The sequence below is a fragment of the Geospiza fortis genome, unplaced genomic scaffold (assembly GCF_000277835.1).
Source record: "Geospiza fortis unplaced genomic scaffold, GeoFor_1.0 scaffold162, whole genome shotgun sequence".
Taxonomy (NCBI): Eukaryota; Metazoa; Chordata; class Aves; order Passeriformes; family Thraupidae; genus Geospiza; species Geospiza fortis.
This window is the reverse complement of record NW_005054316.1, coordinates 3,601,904-3,624,431: the sequence shown is the minus strand read 5'-3', so window position 1 is coordinate 3,624,431 and position 22,528 is coordinate 3,601,904. Positions and strand designations below refer to the sequence as shown.

General features: G+C 40.7%; 1 protein-coding gene across 3 annotated transcripts in view; it reads right to left on the bottom strand.

Moving 5' to 3' along the window:
- Nucleotides 1–22,500, bottom strand: part of ARFGEF3 (ARFGEF family member 3) — a 92,128-nt gene extending 69,628 nt beyond the window's left edge. For all 3 annotated transcript variants that reach the window (XM_031056256.1, XM_031056258.1, XM_005420088.2), the window contains exons 1-4: nucleotides 22,333–22,500; nucleotides 21,185–21,236; nucleotides 9,033–9,114; nucleotides 5,873–6,004 (exon numbers count right to left, since the gene is read on the bottom strand). In XM_031056256.1, the coding sequence (XP_030912116.1) occupies nucleotides 5,873–6,004; nucleotides 9,033–9,114; nucleotides 21,185–21,236; nucleotides 22,333–22,417 (351 nt within the window). In that variant the 5' untranslated portion in view covers nucleotides 22,418–22,500. The remainder of the gene's footprint in view (nucleotides 1–5,872; nucleotides 6,005–9,032; nucleotides 9,115–21,184; nucleotides 21,237–22,332) is intronic.
- Nucleotides 22,501–22,528: the final 28 nt, after the last annotated feature.

The window sequence follows — 22,528 nt, the reverse complement described above, 5'->3', positions numbered from 1 at the left end:
TGACCTTCTCAAGTGACTAATTTGACACCATAACTGGAGCCCTATCAATCTAATTAGTTACTACATAATATAAATTAATAAAAACTAGGAGATGAGTCTTAGCACTCAAAGAATCACTTTGCACCTTTAAAGCATTATGGTAGAAATCTTGGAAAGAACAGTTGCTAATACCCAAACTAAAGACAGTTTGTCCTTACACAAAGTAAGTTTTACCACAGAACTCAAAGTCAGATTTCAGTTCCAAATATATCCAAAGTGAAAACTGAAATCACAAAGAGAGCTGTCTACTATTATTACTGGAGAGCTCCCAAATGCTGTATTAATGGATCAGTGAAAAGACAAAGAGAAAAGATTGCCTTGACATAGCAGATTTAGCAAGGGTTCATTAAACCTCATTCACAGATAAAACAGACTTCTGGCTGACTCCTCACTGAAAGCCTACAGAAGAAAAATCCTAAAGAATTTGCCCATCTGCAAGAAATACACCTAATCCACAAACAAATGCAAGTTGGAGACACTGGGAATAAACTAATCTTTCCTAAATGAAACTGCTGCTCGCCATGGACAATGGGTAAATGATGGGAACTAGAAAAGTCTTCCCTCTAGAGCCACTTTGGAAGATTATTTTTTGGTTTCAAAGCAATCCTCAAGTCTATTCAAAAACCACCACAAGTAAGGTATCTGCAACTCAATCATGTGAAGTCTTCTAAGATATAATAAGAAACAAAGCTTGGAATCTTCAGTGACAGAAACACAGTATATCTTCATAACATGCCCAGCATATAACCGTTAATTAGAACAGCGAAATAAAGAACAAGTATTTGGAAAAACATCAAATCCAAAAACTGAGTTTCTTTCACAAGAGGTCATTATTCTTTTTCTTGCTTGAAAATTTCTGTCTTGCAAGCTCTAAATTTCCCAGGAAATCTGGAGACAGACTGGACTGAAACACAGTGAATTATATGACAAGGTTGTCTCTGTGACTGAAGAAAACAAAAGGATGCAGTAGAAAGGGAAATCTTACACAATCAATCACAACTTTGTCCTAAGAGCAACTTTCTTACTTCATTATATTACAGTGTATCTGGTTTATCCAGAGAATTTGTTGCTGTGTATCTGATTTGTCTGAAAAACTTGTTTCTGTGTGAGGATTCATCTTGTAATTTGCAATTCTTCATTAAACATTTTTTGTTGTTATCCGAGAATAATGTTATCACAGTCAGACAGAAGTAGTGCATTATTAAAAAGGTGGTCAATTCATAAATGAAAGTGACTATTACATGCATGAGAATAAAGGAAAAAGAAAAAAAAATATCCAAGTGTCTCTGCTGTTTAGGATTCCTTCCATACTTCCCACTTCCTCAATATTTGGTTTCAGCTGCCTGGGTGCCACAGTTCCACTCAAAGTCTAATTCCAGTCTTTCCCGGAGGGATAGCTTTTTAGAGTCAGGAGGGCTAGTGATGAAAAATTACCAAAAACTCAAATAGAGAAAGTCAAAATCACAGAATTGCTGAGGTTTGAAGTGACTGCAATCCAGAGGTTCAGTTATAGATTAGATTCCCAGTTTCCTTTTCCACTGCTGATCTGACAATATTTGATGGTGCTTTTGTCAATACTGCATGTATTTCTCCAAGCAAAGGTCTAACTGCTTGGAGAGGAGGTTTTAAAAACATCTGAAGCCAGAATTTAAAAGCATCAAGCTGGAGAGGGGGAAATCAGGATCCCCTGACTCCACAACTAAACTCAAAAGCAAGTATTAACCTTCAGTCCAGAACATGCCCCCTTTCTGCTGCAGACTATCTACAGCTTGTTAGTCTAGTGCTTAACATCAACAAAATGTCTCCACCCCTCAATGTGAGAGACACCCTTGCATTCCACTCAATTATAACATGGCACCACACAACAAAAATTTTCCCACTTCTGAGCCAGCCCCACTGCGTGATCATGCTCATCCAAGGAAAGTGCTAAATTACTGTCCTCCTGATTTTTTTCCATGCATCTGCAGCTGTAGAAATAGAGTAGCGAGTCACTTTGGTATCTCACTAATAAAGCATTGCATTTGATTAGCAATCAATATATCCCTTCCTACGTGAATATTCTAAAGAAAATATAAAAGTAGAAATATTTAATTATTCAGTTTGAAACTGAAGTTATTGATGTATAACAAAATCATCAGCAAGGTACTGTATGATTGTGTGATTTTTCCTTTCCATTGACACAGCTAGTTGAGCATAGTAAAACACAAACTGGTAACACACATATTAGAAGGCTGTTCAGTCTTATGGCAACAAAGATGACAAGAGCAAAGGTGAATACTAATGTGGCCTTGTGTCAGACACGCTATTCTCTCTAGTCAGACTTCCTGAATTATCTCAGTATCTTTTAATATAAATTAAAGCACCTAAATAACCTCACTTTAGTCCCTGGTGTGAAAATACTAATAAATCGCTACCATAAAATGTATCGGGAGATACAGAGAATACACGGAGTGGGTAGTAATTGAGATATTCTAAAGAAATATTTGGCTTAGCAGTTAAATAACATACAAGTCTGAATGCAAAATTTATATACCCAGACAGCTTGCTTTGATATGTGGGAAATCAAATCCAGTTAGTACACCTGTGTTTGTTATTCATGCCCATTCATGTCAAAGAGAAACCACAGCCTTTCCCCCTTCCTCACTGAAAAGATCACTGCCTTTTTTGGGCATAAAAGTGCTGCTGGCATAAGAATTACCCAGTGATTAGAAATTATAAGGATGTTCTGCAAGAAAAATAAGCAAGGACTTCAGAGTATCACTTCTATTCTGGAATTCAAGGGAGGAATTTCCCCATATAATGACAACATGAAAAACCTTTCTAAAGAGAAAGGCACATTCCCCAAGAGGTATTCAGAAGAAGCAGAGAGTCAAGCCAAGTTTATGCAAAGGTAAGAAGTACCTCACCTAGCACAGAGGAGAGAGATAATGTGAGAGGGGAAAGCTTTAAGTTCATCTTGACAGTTGCATTTGGGCAGTTCAAATCTTCCCTGGCTGCCCAGGATGCACTCCTGCACAGTCCCCAGCCCTGGCCTTTAAGTCTGAATGCTATCAGAGTGCTGGTTTTTTTGATCCTCCAATATGGCAATCAGCAGAGCATTCCATGACATGCACCCTTAAAAATCAGAAGGATTTGGTACCTAGCCATAAGTTAGTCAATGTCCTTCCATTTTTAAAACAGAGGCCCCAGCTTTGCTTTTTTGAGTTCCAGAAGAGATCCAGCTAGCACTTTTCTCCATTTATTTACAGCAACCATTAGAGCCACTCATACCACCATTCCTGTCTAAGGATGGCCCTTCACAATACTGCACATGCTCCAAAAGTGTGTGAGGCAAGGCAACTACTGCCCTTGCACCTCCTTCCTTTCACTGCCAATTCCAACATGCTGTCATCTGAATGTAAAAAGCATCTTTACAGAGTGCTTTCCTCAGCTAATCAGATCCCTTCACACTTCCATCTGTAATACAGGTGGGTCACAACATATCATTAATATAAATATCCAAGACTTTTTTTTGATAGTATGCAAAGTGTGAATTTCTGGTATACTCTTGCTGGGAACAGCAGGAGATATTTTGCATAGAATATTGGAAAAAATCCCCAAACACATTAAAGTGATTTAGGAGCTTACACACCAGCAATTTACAGTGAATTCTGTACTCCTGCATGTGTACTTTCACACTGATTTTGCAGGACTAAAAGCTTTTGTGTAATCTTTGATGGTTGCACTCTTAATACCTTTGAGACTGGTGCAACTGTGCAGCGAGTCACAAAGAACGAGGCTGGCACCACAGCTGACACAGTTTCACACAAACCTGCTCACACTCAGGAGTGTTTAATGTCTATCTGCACTAGATAAAGACATATTTTATCTCCTCCAAATGAATAACAGTCTAATGTACAACCATAAGCTGTCTTGAGGACACATTTTAGCAGATCCAAGGACATAAACACATTGCTGAGACCAGCTGCTAGAAATCTCCCTCCTCCTCTCTAAAGGCTTTAGCCATTCAAAAGGCTTGGGTTAGCTAACAACATTTTCAAGTGTTGCAATGGCATCTGTAACCTTCAGGTTACAATCTGAAGAGATGTCTGCTTGAATTGACTGTCAAGCAAGGGTCAGATCTAATGAGTCTGTGTTTTAACTGTCCTGATTACAATATGTTCTGGCCCTCTGGTCTCTTGAAATATTTAAATCAAAATAGAATTTTCCTTTGTTCTCAGAATGGCAAGATGAGGTTGTAGCCTGATTTTTACCAATACACACATTTTGCTCAAGATTTTCACATCAAAATTTCACTCAGTGAAATTAAGACAATGTTCTCTTTTCTCTTTTGCACTTAAAATGGAACTGAACATGGTTTTCTAATTTAAAAAAAGCATACATAAATACAATGTTTTGGCTTGGGTTTTCTGTGGTTTGATGTTTTGAAATTATATTTGCTCCTCACATGTCAAGAGAACTTGAGAAGATATTTACTCAGAACTGTAGAAAAATACAGTGTTCACATTCTTCTTAGTGTGGGGGCTTTGCCTTGCAGATGTACATTCAGGCTTTCAAAGAAACTGTGCATGCACATTCTGAGTCTGTAAAACACTCAAGAATGTAAAAAAAGTAACTTGTAAAAAATTATTGCATTCCAAGAGGAGCCTGTTGGTTCAGTACAGCAAGTACTTAACTCTTCCCCTTTCCATCTGTAGAGACAAAAGGGGCAGGAAGGAGGTGTGCTGGGTTAGGAATGCAGAGCAAGGTGTCATCAGTTAAGCAGAAGCCTGCTGCCATAAAACAGGTAACAGTCCACACAAATATTACTCCTTTTTTTGTTGCTAGGTTCAGCCCTCTGCATGTTCCGACACAGTGTGCATATTCCACCTCCAGTGTAAAGAGTACAGATGGTAGAGAGCAGTTTCTGAGTGGATAACATACATTCGTTAGACCCAAGAAGTCATTCAGAAGAAACAAAATAACTAATCTATGCACTTAGAAATAAAGGATGGTCAAGGAATAGATCCAAATATATCAATCAGTACTAGGTATAACGAACATGCAAAAAGGACCACCAGGTTTGTTCCAAAATGGTTTCACCAATGATCAGCTGTAGCACAACAAACCCTGCAGCACAAAGTTTACACTCAAACATCTGAAAACTGTCCACCATCATCTTGCTTTGTACAAATAATACAGGTATTGCCCATACTGATATAGAAAAATGACTTTTAAGTCATACAACCAACATGATCACAGGGCAAGGCATTTTGGTATCGCCTCCCTGCCAAAACAGAACCTCCTGGCAGCTCAGCTTCCTAGCATACATAAGGGAGAATGCTAGAGTACTCTTAGAAATAGAAGTTCTGACAGAGTATACAAAACACTAATTTCCCTTACACACTGGTCCAGGGACATTTTAATGCCTAAACAAATCACGCTCCATCACTGGCATTTTACAAGGAGAAAATACAGCTAACAAATTACACAGCACCTGCGCACACACAATACAAGTGTGCACAGCCCATCTCATGACCACTAAAGCTCAATAACAAACTTCCAGATCTACAAGTCCTTTGCCTGTGCTGTCCCATGGAGGAAATTGATTGTGCTGCTGAAGTTTGCTAAAACTGGAACCACCAGTATTCTGAATCTTAATGTAAACTATCTCCCATCTAATTCAGGAAAACACAAAATAGAAATGAAAACAACTGACATCTGCCAGTAGGAAAAGGGAATCAAATACTGTCCTAAAATGAAGATTTTCAAGGCAGCAGCTAATTTATTTGCTAACCCCAGCACTCAGCCATGCAGCCTCTGCTGCAAGCACTGATGTGTGTGAAACACTAACCTTCATCACTTCAACCTGCAGGTCTTCATTGAGTGATGGAGTCACTTTGACAGCATTCAGCATCTGATTAAGCAACTGTTTCTCATCTGAGTCTGTTTCCACGGATACAAACCTCTCATCAGACAGCAGCTTCTGCAGAGAGAAAATGGCAATGTACATGTTGAGAAAAAAACTGCCTCTGCAAAGTACTGCACCTAAACCTATTAGGGCTTGGTACTAGGGTTGTTGTCTAAAATTTTCAAATTAATCCAATAATAAAAAACACAAGAAAAACAGCAAAACTGGGAGATCTGTGTCATGCCAGTTGCCATTGCAGTATCATCTTTGCCCATCCACATCCCCAATGCCCAGAAGAAAGCAGACATCAGTAACTGATATCACTTCAAATAATGTCCTTAGCAAAACCTCCCAGTATTTTAGAAGCTGGGAGAAACTGGAACCTTTGCAGCCCCCCAGATCACCAAAACAACAACAACAAATTTTAAAAAAACCCACTCAGGCTAGCATCCTGGCATTGAACTAGTGCTATCAGATCTCCTGCCCAACAGGAGACAGTCACCTACTGTCCCAATTACTCCAATAGAGCACACGTGCTGTGGAAGTGGCAGTTTTGATCCCTGGCAAAATGTATTTTGTGTTATACAGAAGTTGACCATTAATAGATGCAATCAAGTCCTCAGACAAAGAGCACAATTAACAAGTGACACAAACACACACATAGAAACCAACCCAAGCTGACATGATACCAAAATTCCTTGTCCTGACATTGGGCTGGTTGAACTGAATTCAATACAGACTGAACTTCAGACTGAATATTTTAGACTGATCAAATTTACTTTGCCCAGTATCTCAGAAACTATCTCCTGACATCATCAATGGCACTATTTCCTTGGAGTTCTACTAGAAATGCCTCTTCCATACAGTCTATAACCGTCTTCATGGGTGTCTCCTATTAGCGGCAGGCATCCTGCAAGAGATGTATCCACACAAGTCTTTTCCCAGCTCCTATCTTCTTCAGCTCCTACCTCAGAAGATTCCACAGCAGAGCACAACTAGCTTGTCTTAGATCCCAGGAACACAACCTTGCTCTGTCCTAGTAGAGACTTTGAGCAGCCCACTTCCCTCTCCACATTCTGCATCACTTTTTTACTGATGCTCATCTGCAGCTTCAACATTGCAGCACAGTTCACTGGTTCACTCCTACTTCTTATTTCCTATGCTTGTACTGGTTTTGACCGGGATAGTGTTAATTTTCTTCACAGGAGCTCAAAGAGCACTGTGTTCTGGATATGTGGCCAAAACAGTACTGATAACACACCCACATTTTGCTACTGCTGAGCAGAGCTTACACAGCCTCAAGGATGCCTGTTTCTCAGACCAGTTCCCCAGCAAGTAGGCTGGGGGTGCACAAGAGTCTGGCAGGGGACACAGATGGGACAGCTGACCCCAACGTGACCACTGGGATATCCCAAACCATATGACACTGTGCTCAGCAACAACAGCTGGGCAAAGAAAGAGGAAGTGGAGGGAACACAGACATTCAGAGTTAAGGTATCTGTCGTCCAATGGGTAATGGTGAACCATGATGAAGCCCTGCTTTCCTAGAGATGGCTGAACACTTGCTGCTCCATGGGAAGTGGTGAACGAGTTCCACATATTCTTTTATTTGAACACGCAGCTTTGCTTTCACTATTAAACTTTGTCTTAGCCCACAATTTTCCTCACTTTTACCCTTTTGATTCTCTCTCCCATACCTCTGAGAGGGAAGGAGTGAGTGGGTAAAGCTGAATTGCCAGCCAGGGTTTAACTCAAAACATTTTAAAGCATTTCCCACATACTAGAAGATTAAATGCTTTAGCACTGTACAGACTGATGAGATTTAACTCAATCTGCAATGACAAGAATGGGGTTTTCTATATAAAGAAGAATGTTTAGCTCAGGATGGGGGATATGGAGCTGTTGGAGTCAGTGCTAAGATGACAAAAGAACTGGAGCATCTCTCTTATGAGGAAAGCCTGAGAGCTGGGACTGTTGAGACTGGAGAGAGAAGGCTCAGGGAGGATCTCACCACCACATATAAATATCTGAAGAGTGCAAAAAGAACCAGAACTTTTCAGTGGTGCCCACTGACAAGACAAGATGCTCTGGGTACAAACTGAAACACAGGTTTCCTCTGAACACCAAGAAAAAAATTTACAGTAAGGGTGATCAAGCACAGGCTGTCCAAAGAGGTTGTGGTGTCTCCAGCCCTGGAGGCACCTCTTTTCCAGTCTAAACAGTCCCAGCTCTCACAGTCTCAGCTCTTCCTCATAAGAGAGATGCTTCAGACCCTTTGTCATCTTAACAGCCCTTCCCTTCTACAACCACACCATGCCCCACTATGAGGAACTCTCTAAACAAGTGTCTGACGCCTCATATGCTGGATAAGGTGAATTTGAATGATCCACTTACATCCTAATATTCCCAGAAAAAATTCTTTCTGGCCCTCCAAGGGAAAAAATTCTTTTTGGAAAATGGAATTTATGCCCCAGTAGTGTGCCAGGCTTTTCCACAACTAGCATCCCCCTAGTGATAAGTATTTACTGACTTGTACTCGTTTGTCCAATTAAAAGAACAGTAAACTGCTTTAGTTTTTATACTGGCACACCCAGGAGAGTTTTTTTTTTTGTTGCTTGTGCTGCACTGTTTTCTTTTGCAATTTCATAGACTTCCAAATCAGATGCTGTTTCTACTGTTTTCAGTGTACAAAAAACCCAGAAAAGTGTCCACACATAAAGAACACAGCTCCAGATCCTCTATTAACCTCTCCATCTTCCAAGCACTGCTGTCCTCTTTTCTAATCAAAGAAAATAGCAAGTCCCAGCTTAATTTCTAAGATGTTTAGCAGTGGCTTTTCTGGCAGTAGCACAGGGCCCACAAGGAAGAGTACATCTACATTTCAATGTTAAAATCCAAGACTTCCCACCTATCTGCAAAACATTTTTAGTCTTCTTCAAAATCACCAGCCTGTACTTGCATCCTAACTTCTGAACAGAAATGTGAACATTATTGTTAGGTTCACCCAAGGACAGATGCTTTTTCTGTAGTATTTTTCAAAAGAAAAGTCTAGATTTTCTTGACACCCACTGCCTGCCAACACTCTCCCACTCTAGAGTCATACCTGCATCCCAGCTAGAGCCTGTTGGGCCAGCTTCATGCTCTTTGATTCCAGAGCCAGTTGAAGAGGAAGGAGACACTTCTCCCTAAGAAAAATTTAAAACAAGTGAGAGGGGAAAATGCAATTAAAATTGGTATTCAAGTAACATTCCAGAAGGGCTGTATCTATTTCAGAAAGATCATGTTTGCATACAGCATCCAAAGATAATTTCACAATTCTGTGAAGCACTTGTACCCTCTAAAGAAAGCTGGCATATTTCTCCACACACTTCACACATCTCTAATCCAGAAAGCACCTTCAAGTGCTTTTACATTGTGGCTTTGTTATACTCCCTCTGTTAAAGTTAGAACTTGCATTTGAAATCATCAGACCAACAGGTTCCAAAATAAGGTACCTGTGCATTAACTGGTGCTCCATCTGCCAGACACAAACAGGAAAAAAAGAAGGATAAAAGATTATTACAGTGTATAGTACTAACTGAAGGACACTAAAAACTGATGGTTATTTGGACCTGCATCTCTTCTAGGCAGAACACCACATTTGTTTTAGACTTTCTACAGATTTTTGTAACAGCATATAAACATTTTGGGCATTATTAATACAGAATGAATTTATTCTCACATTAAAGTGGATGAACACTGGGAGGAGAGGGGAAAATGGAGAAAGTCATAAGCCACTGGAGTGGATCCAGTTCAGTTCCATGATAATGAAGACAGGCGGGAGCTCCTATGGCTTATGTGTAGCTACCTTGCACATCAGCATGTTGCCTGCCATCTGTCATCACATACTGCAATGAGCAGAGAACAATAAGAGCTTTGATAGATGTCCCAAAAAGAAGAGTAAAAATGACAAACAGGAGGATGGAAATTAGAACAGATTCAATTAGCTGAACTTCCCATCCTTGCTAAAAATGTTTAACTGAAAATCTAATTAAGGTTGCTGCAGACTGTGCTCCCACTGTATTCTTGGAGAAAATGAATTGCCATTGTGTCATTTCCTGTTCTTGTTACACACTCAGTCAATTAAGCCTTTAGCATTTCTATGCTACAGCTACAAAACACCTGCAGAGATATCTTACAACGTCTGATTAGCTTGAGCACCCTTCACACTTCAGTTCAATCTGCCATTTAAATGCATCATCTGATAGCATAAGAACATGAAGGACAGGCAGATAATCCTCAGGCAGAACAGGAGAGAAGGATGTAAATTAACACAGTCCCGTCTAATGTCTTAAGAATTCAGTTCAATAAGGCTTCAAAATAGGGAATGCAGATTGGAATTACCTCAATGGATTTGAGTGCAGTGAAGTAAGGGAATGAGGTTTGCCCTTATACCTTGCAGCCCTTTTATAATTCCACTCTGTTTTGAGCAGTCCCCCACCATGGGATTTCATTGCTTACTGCATCGTCTGCAGTTCTGTATGGTTAAATTCATGCAGGTTTTGTATTACTACTCATATAAGACATTTTACATAAGTGAAGTCCTCAGAATAAGCTGATGCACAACAATATACTTCAAAATATGTTTAAGAACATTCTCCATTTACATAATATACAGAAAGTAGTTTCACACTGTAACTCTTGAGTATCCATACTGCTGCACGCTGGTGTGGACATAGATACACGTACAGTTTGAGGCACAAATACCAACTTAACCCTGATTGAAGCACATCAAATACAACATAGAGGGAGAATGAAAGGAAGGGAACACCTTTGACTTGGAAGAGAGGAAGCTACCTGCCAGGCAAGCAAAAAAGCACAGCAACAGAACCAAGTGCATAATCTGGGGCCGGTACCTCCCAGAGCACAGGCTGTCCCTCCTGAGCTGCCTCACTCCATGACTGTCAACTTTGCCAACTGCAGAATGAGTGATGGGAACACACACAGCCTTTATATTCAGCACGCCAGGTTACAATGACCTTTCTAGTTGCCCAAGCTCGCTGTGGCTTGTCAACCAATCAACCACCTCTTTCCCTGCAGGTATGGAATAAGGGATGCTATGGCAGGTCAGTCAAAACAGACTGCCAGAAAGGTCAGAGCAAGACAAATTACTATTGTACGTAGAGAGATCATAAAAATCTTTCTATTCTCATTGTAATGACAAAAAAAAGCCTTTAGTGAGAAAAAATTAATGGCTTATTAATCCACTCTCATGATAAAAACTGTAATGAAGATAGGAAATTGCCTAAACTTAACTCCTTGTTGTTAGTGCCTGGAACACAGTCTCACAGCCCACCTTCCCCTCCTTGATTTAGGGAAAGGGGTATGATAAATGAAGCATTTTTCTCTTCATGCAAATGGTGATAATCCTATTATTTTGAATCCCATTCCTGAAAATTAAAGATTAAAAATAAGACAGCTCTCTGCATTGTCTTCTTGCTGAAAGTTACATAGGAGAAGCAAAATTCAGAACCTCAAGGCCTTATCAGCATCCAGTTTGCATTCCATAGAATAATTCACAGCCCAGTCTAAGAATAGATAAGAATTTGATTCACCACTGTTGCCATTTTCTGATACACTGTTTATTAGGCAGGATAACAGTCACAGCCAAAGTCTGACATACAGTCAGAGTAGCCAACAATTGAAAAGATTTTCTCCATCTTGGCTGCTTAAAAGGAACAGAGTAGCACAGTGTAATATTATTATCATCACTTATTCAAGAAGAAGAGTTGGCCCATGATGAGAAAATAATTGGTAGAGATGAATTCTCAGAATTCTACAAGTACCCACAGCTGCTAACCTTATGTAAAACAAACAGAAGCAAACACTGTCCTTGCACAAATAGGAATGATTTAATTTACATAAAACAAATTCTAGTGTTGTATATATTAACACATGTACATATAAAAATAGGAACATAAATCTTTTTTCCTGCACTAATTTAGAGAACATTGTTAAAAGATTCCACCAACAAGTTTAGGAATAGTGGAAGTATTTAAAACCTGGACTAGGAACATGGAATAAATGCATCATTTTTCAAGTAACAACTCTTCAAGAAGAAGGAAGATTTAAGTAGTCCTTGCTCACATTCTAGAGAAATGATTACTGCAGAAATATGATCATCCCACTTACAAAGAGAATTACAGTCAAACTCAGGTTGGAGAGAAGTTTGGAATCCACAGTATATAAATACAGGGCAAGTTCCCCCACCTCTACAATGCAGGAAGTCAAACCAGATGATTACAACAGATCCTTCCAGCACTAAAATTTCTACCTCTATGCAAGTACAAGTTTGTCAATAGCACTTAGAGAAATAGTAGAGCAATAGGATAAAAGACAAATTCTGAAGCCTTACAGTTACAACCTTCCTTTTCAAGAAAAAATAAAACAACAAATTATCTTTATGACACTGTGCCACTACAAGATGATCATGCACCGTTAGACAACTTTGGTGCTACTGTGTTGTATAAGAATGAACAAGCACTCACTGTTGCAGTTTACAGGTCCTGGGAAAAAAAAAAGAAAGGAGTTGGGAGACTGTTGCCAAACTATGTAGATATAAATGCTGACTTGCATCAACAGGGCCAGGATTTTAATCCAGTTACTCACTAACATAGAGACACTTGTGGGTGTGTTTCCTGTATCACGAGATTTGCCTCATATATTTGCACACATCAGGTGAGCTTCCACCTTTAAAGAAATTGTAATTTCTGGCTGAAGGCCTTTTCATTTTTCTGTCTCACCACTTGCATCGTAATTTTTTAAAAAATTTCATTATTTTCCTTCCTACAGAGCACAAAACTCTTTGGTTTTATCCAGTTACAATGGAAAGGCTTGTTCTCCTCTGACTTAAGGTTAATGTTCCTTTTCTTTCCATATCCAATTTTCTCACCTCAGCTGCTGACATCAGCTCTCTTTGAGTTCCATCCAACTCAGTATTTAATTTTTCCTTCCTCTTTTTTTCATGTATTCCCTCTTCCCTTCAATCCTTTTGCTTTTCAAACCCAGACACAAAGTCTTCACCCAACAGTTAAATAAGCCTGCCTTTGCAGGGAAATATGAGTTGCTTATCAGAGGATGTTTAATGACACAGGGGGAAAAAAAAGGCAGAATAATACCTAAATGTAATTTCACACAGTTTCCTAGCTAGAACTTTAATAATTCTTTTTTCAACTTGCATTGTGAATGAGATTGCAATTTAAAACTGCTTGGTATTAAAGAAGTGACATAATGGTATTTATAATCTTTTTTATTTACATCCTTTCTACGATAAATGAATTTGCCACTAAAGAAGCAGCACAACTCTACTCATGGGAAAGGCAAACACGAGCAATTTAATCCTCCAGCCAAGCCAGTGCAGCCAAGACCTGCTGAATTCATATGAATTCATATGATCATAATTAAGTAGCTCAGCACAGTCACTCAGCTGGAGAGCACTTCTGAGGTCATTTGCCTCCTTGCTATACTAGCTAATAACATCTTGATTTTAACAGAAACACAAAGTTCCTAGATAGGAACTTGTTGTCAAGATGAGAACAAAACAGAACAAAAAAAACCCTACAAGCACAAGGCATACTTTTACTTGAGAGGAGAGGAAGAGAGACAGCAAAAGGTTCTACACAATATTAAAGTAAGCTGGACAAGGCCAAAATAATAATCAGACGCTTCCAGTCTCCAAAGCTCTAGCATAATCTCTCTCTGACATGTTCTCATTGCTCACCCTAGAACATCCACCCCTGCAGATATTTGCCCTTTGTGCACAAGGCATCAATAGCTACTTGCAAATTCTGCTCTTAAGAAGCTTGATGACACATGTAAACCTCACCAGGTCTTAATCATAAAGCAATCTGTAGCCTTTATATGATTTTGTTGATTGTGATTTGAATTGCAATATGAAGATGAGGTGACAAGCTGGACTTGCTCAGCCTACAATTTTGAAAGCTTATCAAATTATTCCACGAAACCTCTCTTCCCTATATTTGGCAACTCTGGAAGGGAAGGTGAAAATTTGTCTAGTGAAAGCATTTTTTTTCAAATTTTAAGTAGAAAATGACAAATAAAGTGTTTTCTGAGAATTAAGCTTCCATCAAGAGAAGTTTTACAATGTTGGAAAAAAGCAGGCTGAGGGAACGGAAAAAGAGACACAAGATGGTACAGAGGTACCATCACATGGACATCTCACAAATTACCTTATTTTCTCCACTGCAGCTGTGAGTTATAGAAAGCAAATGAAGAAATGGGAGAATGAGGTGTATTTCTGATCATTACTAGTTACATTTTGAAGGTCAATGCTGTAATCTGCAATGCCATTCAACTTTCACAGCAGTTCAGCGCTAAATCTTGACAGACCTAAGGGATGGTTGCTAAAAATATCCCCATGTTTGCAATGCATTACGTAATTTTACACTCACTTCACTTCAGCATATTCAGTTTCTTAAGCAAACAAACATTGAAGGAAGTGAAAGGTAGTGAATTTCCTGCAGCTTTGTTACTTTTCATGGAATGTAAATAAAGGAAATGTGAGAAAATACTTTCATTATTCCCACTCACCCCTTCATTTTCAAAACAGAGAAAAGTCATGACTTGCACAGCATCACACAAAGATCAGAGCAGAGCATTTAGCAGGAAAACAGTCCTCTCAGTTTCAGTGCCACCCCTCTTCCTGCACCATTTAGCAGGAAAATAGTCCTCTGCTCCAGTGCCACCCCTCTTCCCGCCCCCAACCATATTTCATTCTCTAAGGCAATTATCAAAAGCTTCATGATGTTCTCATTTCCTACTCTTCTGCAAGCACTGAAAGTGATCAAATGTTTAAAACAAACACACATACTGCTATCCTATTATCATCCTTAGAACCTTAGGTCAATATTTCAGTTGCATTTGTTGTTGGAAGTCAGACAGTTAAAACTATGGCTGCTTTCATCCTCAGCCCCACCCAGCTGCTCCCCACTCCCATTCTACCAGCTCCCATAAAGAAAATTAACTTCAGCCCAGCCAAGACTGTGGGCTTTTGTCACAAAATAGAATGAATTTTTAGAAGAGTCTATAAGAGGAACAAAGACCCAAGGCAGTGGTGACTATTATGGCTCACTAATACAATGAAGATCAGGAAAGGCAGTAAGTTAGTTTCAGAAAGGGCAAGCACTGCTCTTTTAGAAAAACAACACTGAAAGCAAAGAAACAAACTTCATTCAAGCTCACAAGTAAGAGTAACAGAAACTGTGGGTCTTTTTTCATAACAATGCTAAATTTTGCTCGATACATTCAAGAGTCACAAGCCCAGCTAACAGGTTTTCAGGGACTCCTGAGGCTGACCCCTTGCCCTTTCCTCCTCAACACCACTGTCTTTTGGGGTTGCAGAACAAATGCAAAATTTTGCTGAGATAAAAATACTTGCCCATTGGACAAGAAATAGGGCCACTTACATATCCCAGATTAAACATGCAGAGTGATTCAAACACTGTATTAGTGGCACATTGTCTTTCCAAACACTAATTTCCTTCCCTTGTCTACTCCTCAAGATTAGAACTGAGAATGCAAAATTTTAAATCAAGACCAGTGCATATACACCATCCAAAACACCAAATGGACTACATAAGTGCTCCCACAAGTCTGGATCCAGGCTGTAAACTGCCAGCATGGGAGATGCAGGTCAGTAATCCACACTGTCACTAGAATCTCTTCTTGGCCAGCTGCCTGCCAGGGAACTCATAATTCACTTGCTGAATGGCAGATAGTGACCATGTAATGGTTGAGCAGCATGAGTCACATCCAGCAGTCACATCCAGGAAGAAAGCACAGGAACACCTAATGCCAGGTGGTTGTGGCAGCAAGAGCAGGAAACAAATTGTTTAAAAAAAGAGAAAGAGTAAAATCGAGAGAGATATGCTAAAACCACCCCCCAGAAAAAAACCCTCAGAGACAACTATTCCTCCCTCCTTACTTCTGTTCAGGGGATCTGCTATGTATCAGCTTTCCTAGCCACTCTCTCCCAGCAGAAAGAAACTATCAGAAAACATGAACAAAATTAAGAGATGGGACAAAGATCACAAACATTTCTTCACCATAGAGAAAGTGAAATGCATTCCAAGACTTAAGATTCTGTAAGTGGATGAATTACCTGCAAAGCTAAATGGATTGAAAGTCTCTATAGCATTGTTTGTTTGGTGATGATCACACCACAATTACTGCTTTTATTATCTGTTGAGCACATGTAAGGTAAAATGAGTGAGCATGTTGTTTTATTTAAGAGATTTTAAACTGCATACTTCTCAAGAATTATGTCAGATGCTAATCTAGAGATACAAAAAAAAAAAAGAAAAAAAGAGAAGAACTACCACTTTTGTCTCCAAATGTCCTCCTCCCCACATGTCCATGATTACAGAAGTTCACAAACTGCCCTCAAAAGCTAGCACAAACATGATTAACACTGGGACACAAGTAGGAAGAGACAGAATTGGACATGAACTGGTTACTACACAGGACCCTGCTCCATACTGACTTCTGACTTTCCAGCTGTAACCTCCAGAAATACTGATCACTTTTAAAAGGCCAATGAAAAATATAAGAGGGATTTTAGTGGGTTGACCTTGACTGGCCAGGCTCCCACCAAAGCCACTCTGTCACTCCCCTGCCCAGCTGGACAGGGGAGAGAAAATATAATGAAGGGTTCATGGTTTGAGATATGGACAGAGAGAGATCACTCTCCAGATACTGCCACAGGCAAAACTGACTCAAATTAGAGATCCTAATTGAATTTGTTATTACCAAAACCGGAGCAGGGTAATGAGAAGTAAAATAAGACCTAAACACTTCCCCCCCACTCCTCTGACCCAGAGGCACAGGGAGGCACGGAATGTGGGTTATGGTCAGTTCATCACACGTTGTTCCTGCCATGGCTTAGGGAAAGGAGTCACAGCCTGCTTCACTGTGGGTCCTCCGCAAGGATTCAAGTCCTACCAGGAAACCTGCTCCTCTGTTCATAAGTCCACAGATACCTGCCAGGAACCTGCTCCAGCACAGGCCCCCCACAGGCTCACAGCCTCCTCTCAGGCATGCACCTGCTCCAGTGTGAGTTTCCTCCACGGGCTGCAGGTGGATCTCTGCGCCCCCATGGACCTCCATGAGCTGCAGGGCATAGGTGCTTCCCCACAGTCTGCACTATGGGTTTCAGGGGAATCTGAGCTCAGGCACCTAGAACACCTCCTCCTTGTCCTTCTTCACTGACCTTGGTGCCTGCAGAGTAGTTCCTCTCACATATTCTCACCCCACTCTTCTCTGGAAGCAATAACATCTGCAAAACTCTTTTCCTTGTTCTTAAATTTGTTATCACAGAGGGGTTGTCATCATTTCTGACTAGCCCAGATTTGGCCAGGGGCACTTCTGTCTTGAAGCCAGCTGGCATTGGCTCTGCTGGACATGGGGGAAGCTTCTGGCAGCTTCACACAGAAGCCGCCATTGTAGCCCCTCCTGCTACCAAAACCTGGCCATGCAAACCCAATTTGCATTTCTTCCAAAAAGAAATGCTCCTTCAGAAGTCCCAACCAATCTCTTCTTTCCAGCAAAGTCTGTGCTGATAGCAAGTCACTAAGTTTTACATAGCCTATAAGGCATGACTTAACAACATAATGCATTCCAAGAAACTCTGGCAAGCCCAAATTTTTTCAAAGCAGTATGTGACTGGCAACTGCTGTCTAGCCTCTTATTTTATCCTCTGATATGTAGATAATCCTCAGGAGTATTAAACTGCTCCAATCAAACATTTTTTTTCAAAGCTCATTTTCTTGTGTCTGTTCAGTTACCTTTTATAGCTCATATTTCAGTCTCTAAAGTCACAACAAGACAAGAAGAGAGCCTTGTTCAGTGTATAGTGCTGGCCTTAGGGGAGAATTTGCCATCCTGAAAATGCTGAAGTGAATATAGCCCAGCTGAGTAGCAAACAACTGTTTGCTGGCAGACAACATTAAGGTCTCTTAAGCTATTTTCCATGTGATCAATTCACCAATTAAAACACAAGCACATCAATTTCTCTTATGTAATTCATTATTTATAAGTCAGTCACCCAGACTCCTTAAGCACTTAGTATATATCCAATTTTCACAACTCATATTCAGAGACAAATACCATCATACTAGACAGATCACAAGAGGCCAGTTACCAATGGGTTATGTGACTCTCCCTTCTCAAGAATTCATGGAACATCTACAGCAAAGCCTTGAACTGACTTAAGGCCATTTCCATCTTGACCCACTTTAATCTTTGTTATTATCTCACACCCTTGCCCAATACTCTGATCATAAGTTAAAAGTACTGAAAAATCACATACACATTCCTATCTCAAGGCAGAGCTGACAAGACTTTGTGGGAAACTCTGTGTTTGTTGGAGATCTGTATTTCTTTAGGAAGTGAGACATTTAAATAATGACCCTCACTAGAATCAATATGCAAGGTCATTAATGGGGATTTTGATTCATAAGTCCAATTAACATCAAAGGAAGTTGAACAGCAAAATAGTCTCATCTAGCTCCCTGAAGATAGACCCAACAGATCTCTATCAAACTAACTGAAGAATTACATTCCAGTCTGGATGGTCAGTCATTGGGATTTCCTTGGGGCAAAAGGTGCTCCCAAATGCAGCAGGCATGTGCTATCTAAACTGCTACCAGATAACAGCTGGAAACAGCTCCCATGCAAATGTTAAAGCTGATGTCCCCAATTAATTGCACAGACATCAGGGAACTGTAGTGTGGTCTGCCTCATGTTCAGTAACACAAGTCCAACACAAGACGAAACCATGGATAGGTCAGGAACATGACAGAACACAGTCTACCCTAATACTACAGTGGAAATAATTATGTAGCTGATACAATACATGTCAAAAACCCCTTGAACTCAAATGCTCATAGTCTGAGGAAAAGCAAAGACACCTTGTCTTCCCCATTATCACACTAGGACCACAATTTTACAAAAGACAACTTTACAAAGAACCTCTACTTATCTAGAACTGGGGTGTCAGAAGCAGAAAATGGCTTTTTATTTTATAAGTATGAAAGAAGTGAGTATAGAGTTTACATATTCTTGTGATCAGCCTTCATTCTTCAGTTCTAGAAAGAAAAGAACCTAAGTGTGAAGTGTAGATTAAGATTCCAACTGGATGAGCAGCCAGAGGCTGATCTGTGCTACAGCAGCTGATACAACCTGCACCTGATGTAAGATGAAAGCAGAAAAGAGGCATGGCCAGGACATCTCCTGGCTGTGTTTCTGGTCACAGCCGTTGCTCTACTTTCCAGGCTACTCTTTTCCAGCATTAGGAACCAAGCCATCACAGTGCTGCTTTTTTAACAAATACCAAGAAAAGAACTTTTATCCTATTTGCACATCATGCAGGCAAACTCCAACCCAAGATGTGGCCCAGTGTGCTGATCTGGAGCCTGGCAGTAGCTTGTTATCAGAAAATGAAGGGTATGTTTAGCAACATCTCCCACACTATCTAAGGCTCTGTGGCTGAGCCTCACCAAGGACCCCACAACAAAAGCTTTTGTCCAAATCCTCTTGTGTACCTTTCATTTTCCAAAACATCCAGTAATAATGTGCATTGCTACTGACAAGTCTAACATTAAGAGCTTATTTAATCATAGCTACACCTGCAAAGGTATTAACTTTATTTTTAAAAAGTGTGATTTACAGCAGAAAAAATACCCCAACTAAACACATACATCATTAAGAACACTGGAGGAAGAAGAGAAAAAGGCCTCTCTGTAAAGAGATAGTAGGCAAGGGGAAAAACTAATTCATAGGGAATGACAATAGCACTTAAAGGCACAGACCACACACTATCTTAGAGGCTGATAAATGGGAAGGTGAAGAGCCAAGTTTTCTCCAGCCATAGCGTCAAGTAAACATAATTCTAGAGGACCTATTGAGAATTAGTCATTCAGCTGTTTCCATTCTGTGCTGGAAATGCATTGTGTCTGGCACTGATCATGTCAGACCTGGGCTACATCCATCCCCCATTTGATTTGAGGCCTCTTGTGGACTGCAGCTGACAGGAATTTAGAGTGGCAAAAGAACTGCTCCTATTCTTTCCCTGTTTGGTGACTGCTCTGGAATAACTAGTTCTTTGATCCCTAACCTTCCTTGCAAAGCATATATGAAAGGAGCAGCAGGGAATCTTGAGGTGATAAAAACACTCCCAGGAGAGTAATACTGTAGCAAAAAAAAAGTCCCCTCCTGTCCGCAGCTCACAGTGGATACCTGAGAGGATCACAGGACAGGCCAAACATACAGCAGCATTCCTACATCCCCCTTTATAAACTCGATCACCTCCGATTAAGGCACTTCTGAATAAGAATGGTACCTGGGCATCTGAGAGACTTCAATCAATTTCTTTCATGGATTTGTTGAGGTGGTTTTTGCATGCATGCAATCTTTCAGCATCCATTACATTCTCTAATAAGGCAAGCCTAAGCATTTCACATCTTAACTATTAGGCTGTATGAAAGAACGTGCTTTTGTTTTAAACAGTGCACTTGCTAGTTTCCTTTGATGACTCCTAATGGTTCTGTCAAAAAGGACAGTGAATAATTTAGCCTATTTACCTACTCCATAACAATGACAATTTCCAAAACGAGATTTTAAATAGCTAGACAAATCAGGGCCATGCCACGTCTCCCATTTTATATGTGTACAAATGGAGGTGAGAAGAAGGAAGAAGGCTAACTCAAGATAATCTAGCAGGCTAAAGGAAGAAGTAGGCATAGAAACTGTATTATTTTGGTTCCTAGTCAGTGTCCTAGCTATATGATGAGATAACTTTTTAGTTTATGGAATATTTATTTTCAGTAACAAAACCTGATTTAGATTTAAAAGAACACAAGCACACTGAGAAGAACTAAAAAGCATCATTGCTTATTACTGCAAGAGTTTTTTTTAGTAGAAAAACTCTTTAGCCCATAAAAAAGCCCTCCTTTCTAACCAATGTCACCACTATACATACTCATGCCCATTTTAACACATTTCCTTACATTTCACTCAGGGCCAAAGGCCAAGGGCTCATCAGAAAATTATCTACTACTACCAGCCTAGGTATGTATGTCTAAAAACTACAGAAATCACATAGATGCAGCCCGCTCCTCTACCTCACTTTTAATTCAAAATTTCTGCCTCAATTTTACAAATACTCACAATCTCTACAGAACTCAAGTTCAATGTTCTTACCTCAGCTGATATGGTGGTATCTTGATAGCAGCATCAGGAGAATCCAAGGTTTCTGTATGATTAAAGGAAACAACAGGGCTTTTAAAAGAAATTTCTGAGTTCAACCACAGTTCACACATGTGGCTACAGCCTCTGAGCCAATGATCCTAAAGGTGACACCTACTCCACCTGACAGAACAACAACCCCTGCTGCTCTGAGCTGCCAAAGCTTTGCATAAATCTGCCAGGACGTTGCATGCCCAATGAGAAGGCATCGAGTACCATCTTTTCCCTTTCACTTAACAGCACTTCAGCAGCACATCGACTAAAACTGGAACAGTATCGAGGATACTGGCATGGCTGCTGTGCAAGGCTAACATGCAATTAATGAAGCCACTCACGCAACTTCAAGATGAAAGGCCAGTAAAAGACAGCAACAGGTCTGATCTACCACAGAATGTTGTAGCTATGCATGGACAAAAACCAAAAATTTAAAGCAATTGAAAGTATCCCAGTTATGCTGATTTAAATTAAGGGTCCTGACGATCAGTGCTCCAGGTTGTAAATGTCACGAAACACTTCAAGACACAAAAAATCTCGGAAAATGGGTGGATGCTAAAAGGTACCTAAGCTTGTACTCCCTTGAAAGATTAACTCGTTATACTGATCATTATATTGCAAGGATGAAAGAGCTCATGTAATCCAGTAGAACAAAACTTCTAGCTTTTAAAATAGATTCCATAAGCCAGCGTAAAAGCTGTACTGCATGTTTTTTACAATGATTTAAAGGAAGGAGGGGGCCTTTAAAGAAAAAGACAGCACCTCCAAAACATACACGGAAACTGACAGCTACTGATACCCGTATATCTGCCTCGCAAGAGCCACGAAGCAGATGCAGGCGGTGGGGAAGGCGAGGGCGGGGATGCTCTCCGGGACCGGCAGCAGGTGCCACGGCCCCTTCCAGCAGCGGAGCTCCCGGGTATTTTGAACGGCCCGGGTGCTCCACTCTCTTCCCAGCCTCTGGAGGCTCAGCTAAGGAGGCTCTCCTTAGCGCGGAACAAGTTTGTTGAGGTCTCCCTGCCCCTTGCTTTAGAGACCCGCTCCATCGGCGCTTCCTGCCCCGCTCCGCTCCCCGCGGGCGGCCCGGCGCCGCCGCCCGCGCCCCTTACCGATGGCCCAGGTGCAGCTCTCCTTGATGGCCCTGTGCTTGCTCCCCGACGCCTCCTTCTGCAGCTTTCGCAGGATTTCTTCCATCTTGCCTCCCCCGGGATATTCGCCTAGCCGCTGGGGAAGAGGAGAGGCGGCGAGGAAGAGGAGGAGGAGGCAGGAGGAGGGCGGCGCGGGCGGCGGAGCGGTGCCGGGGCT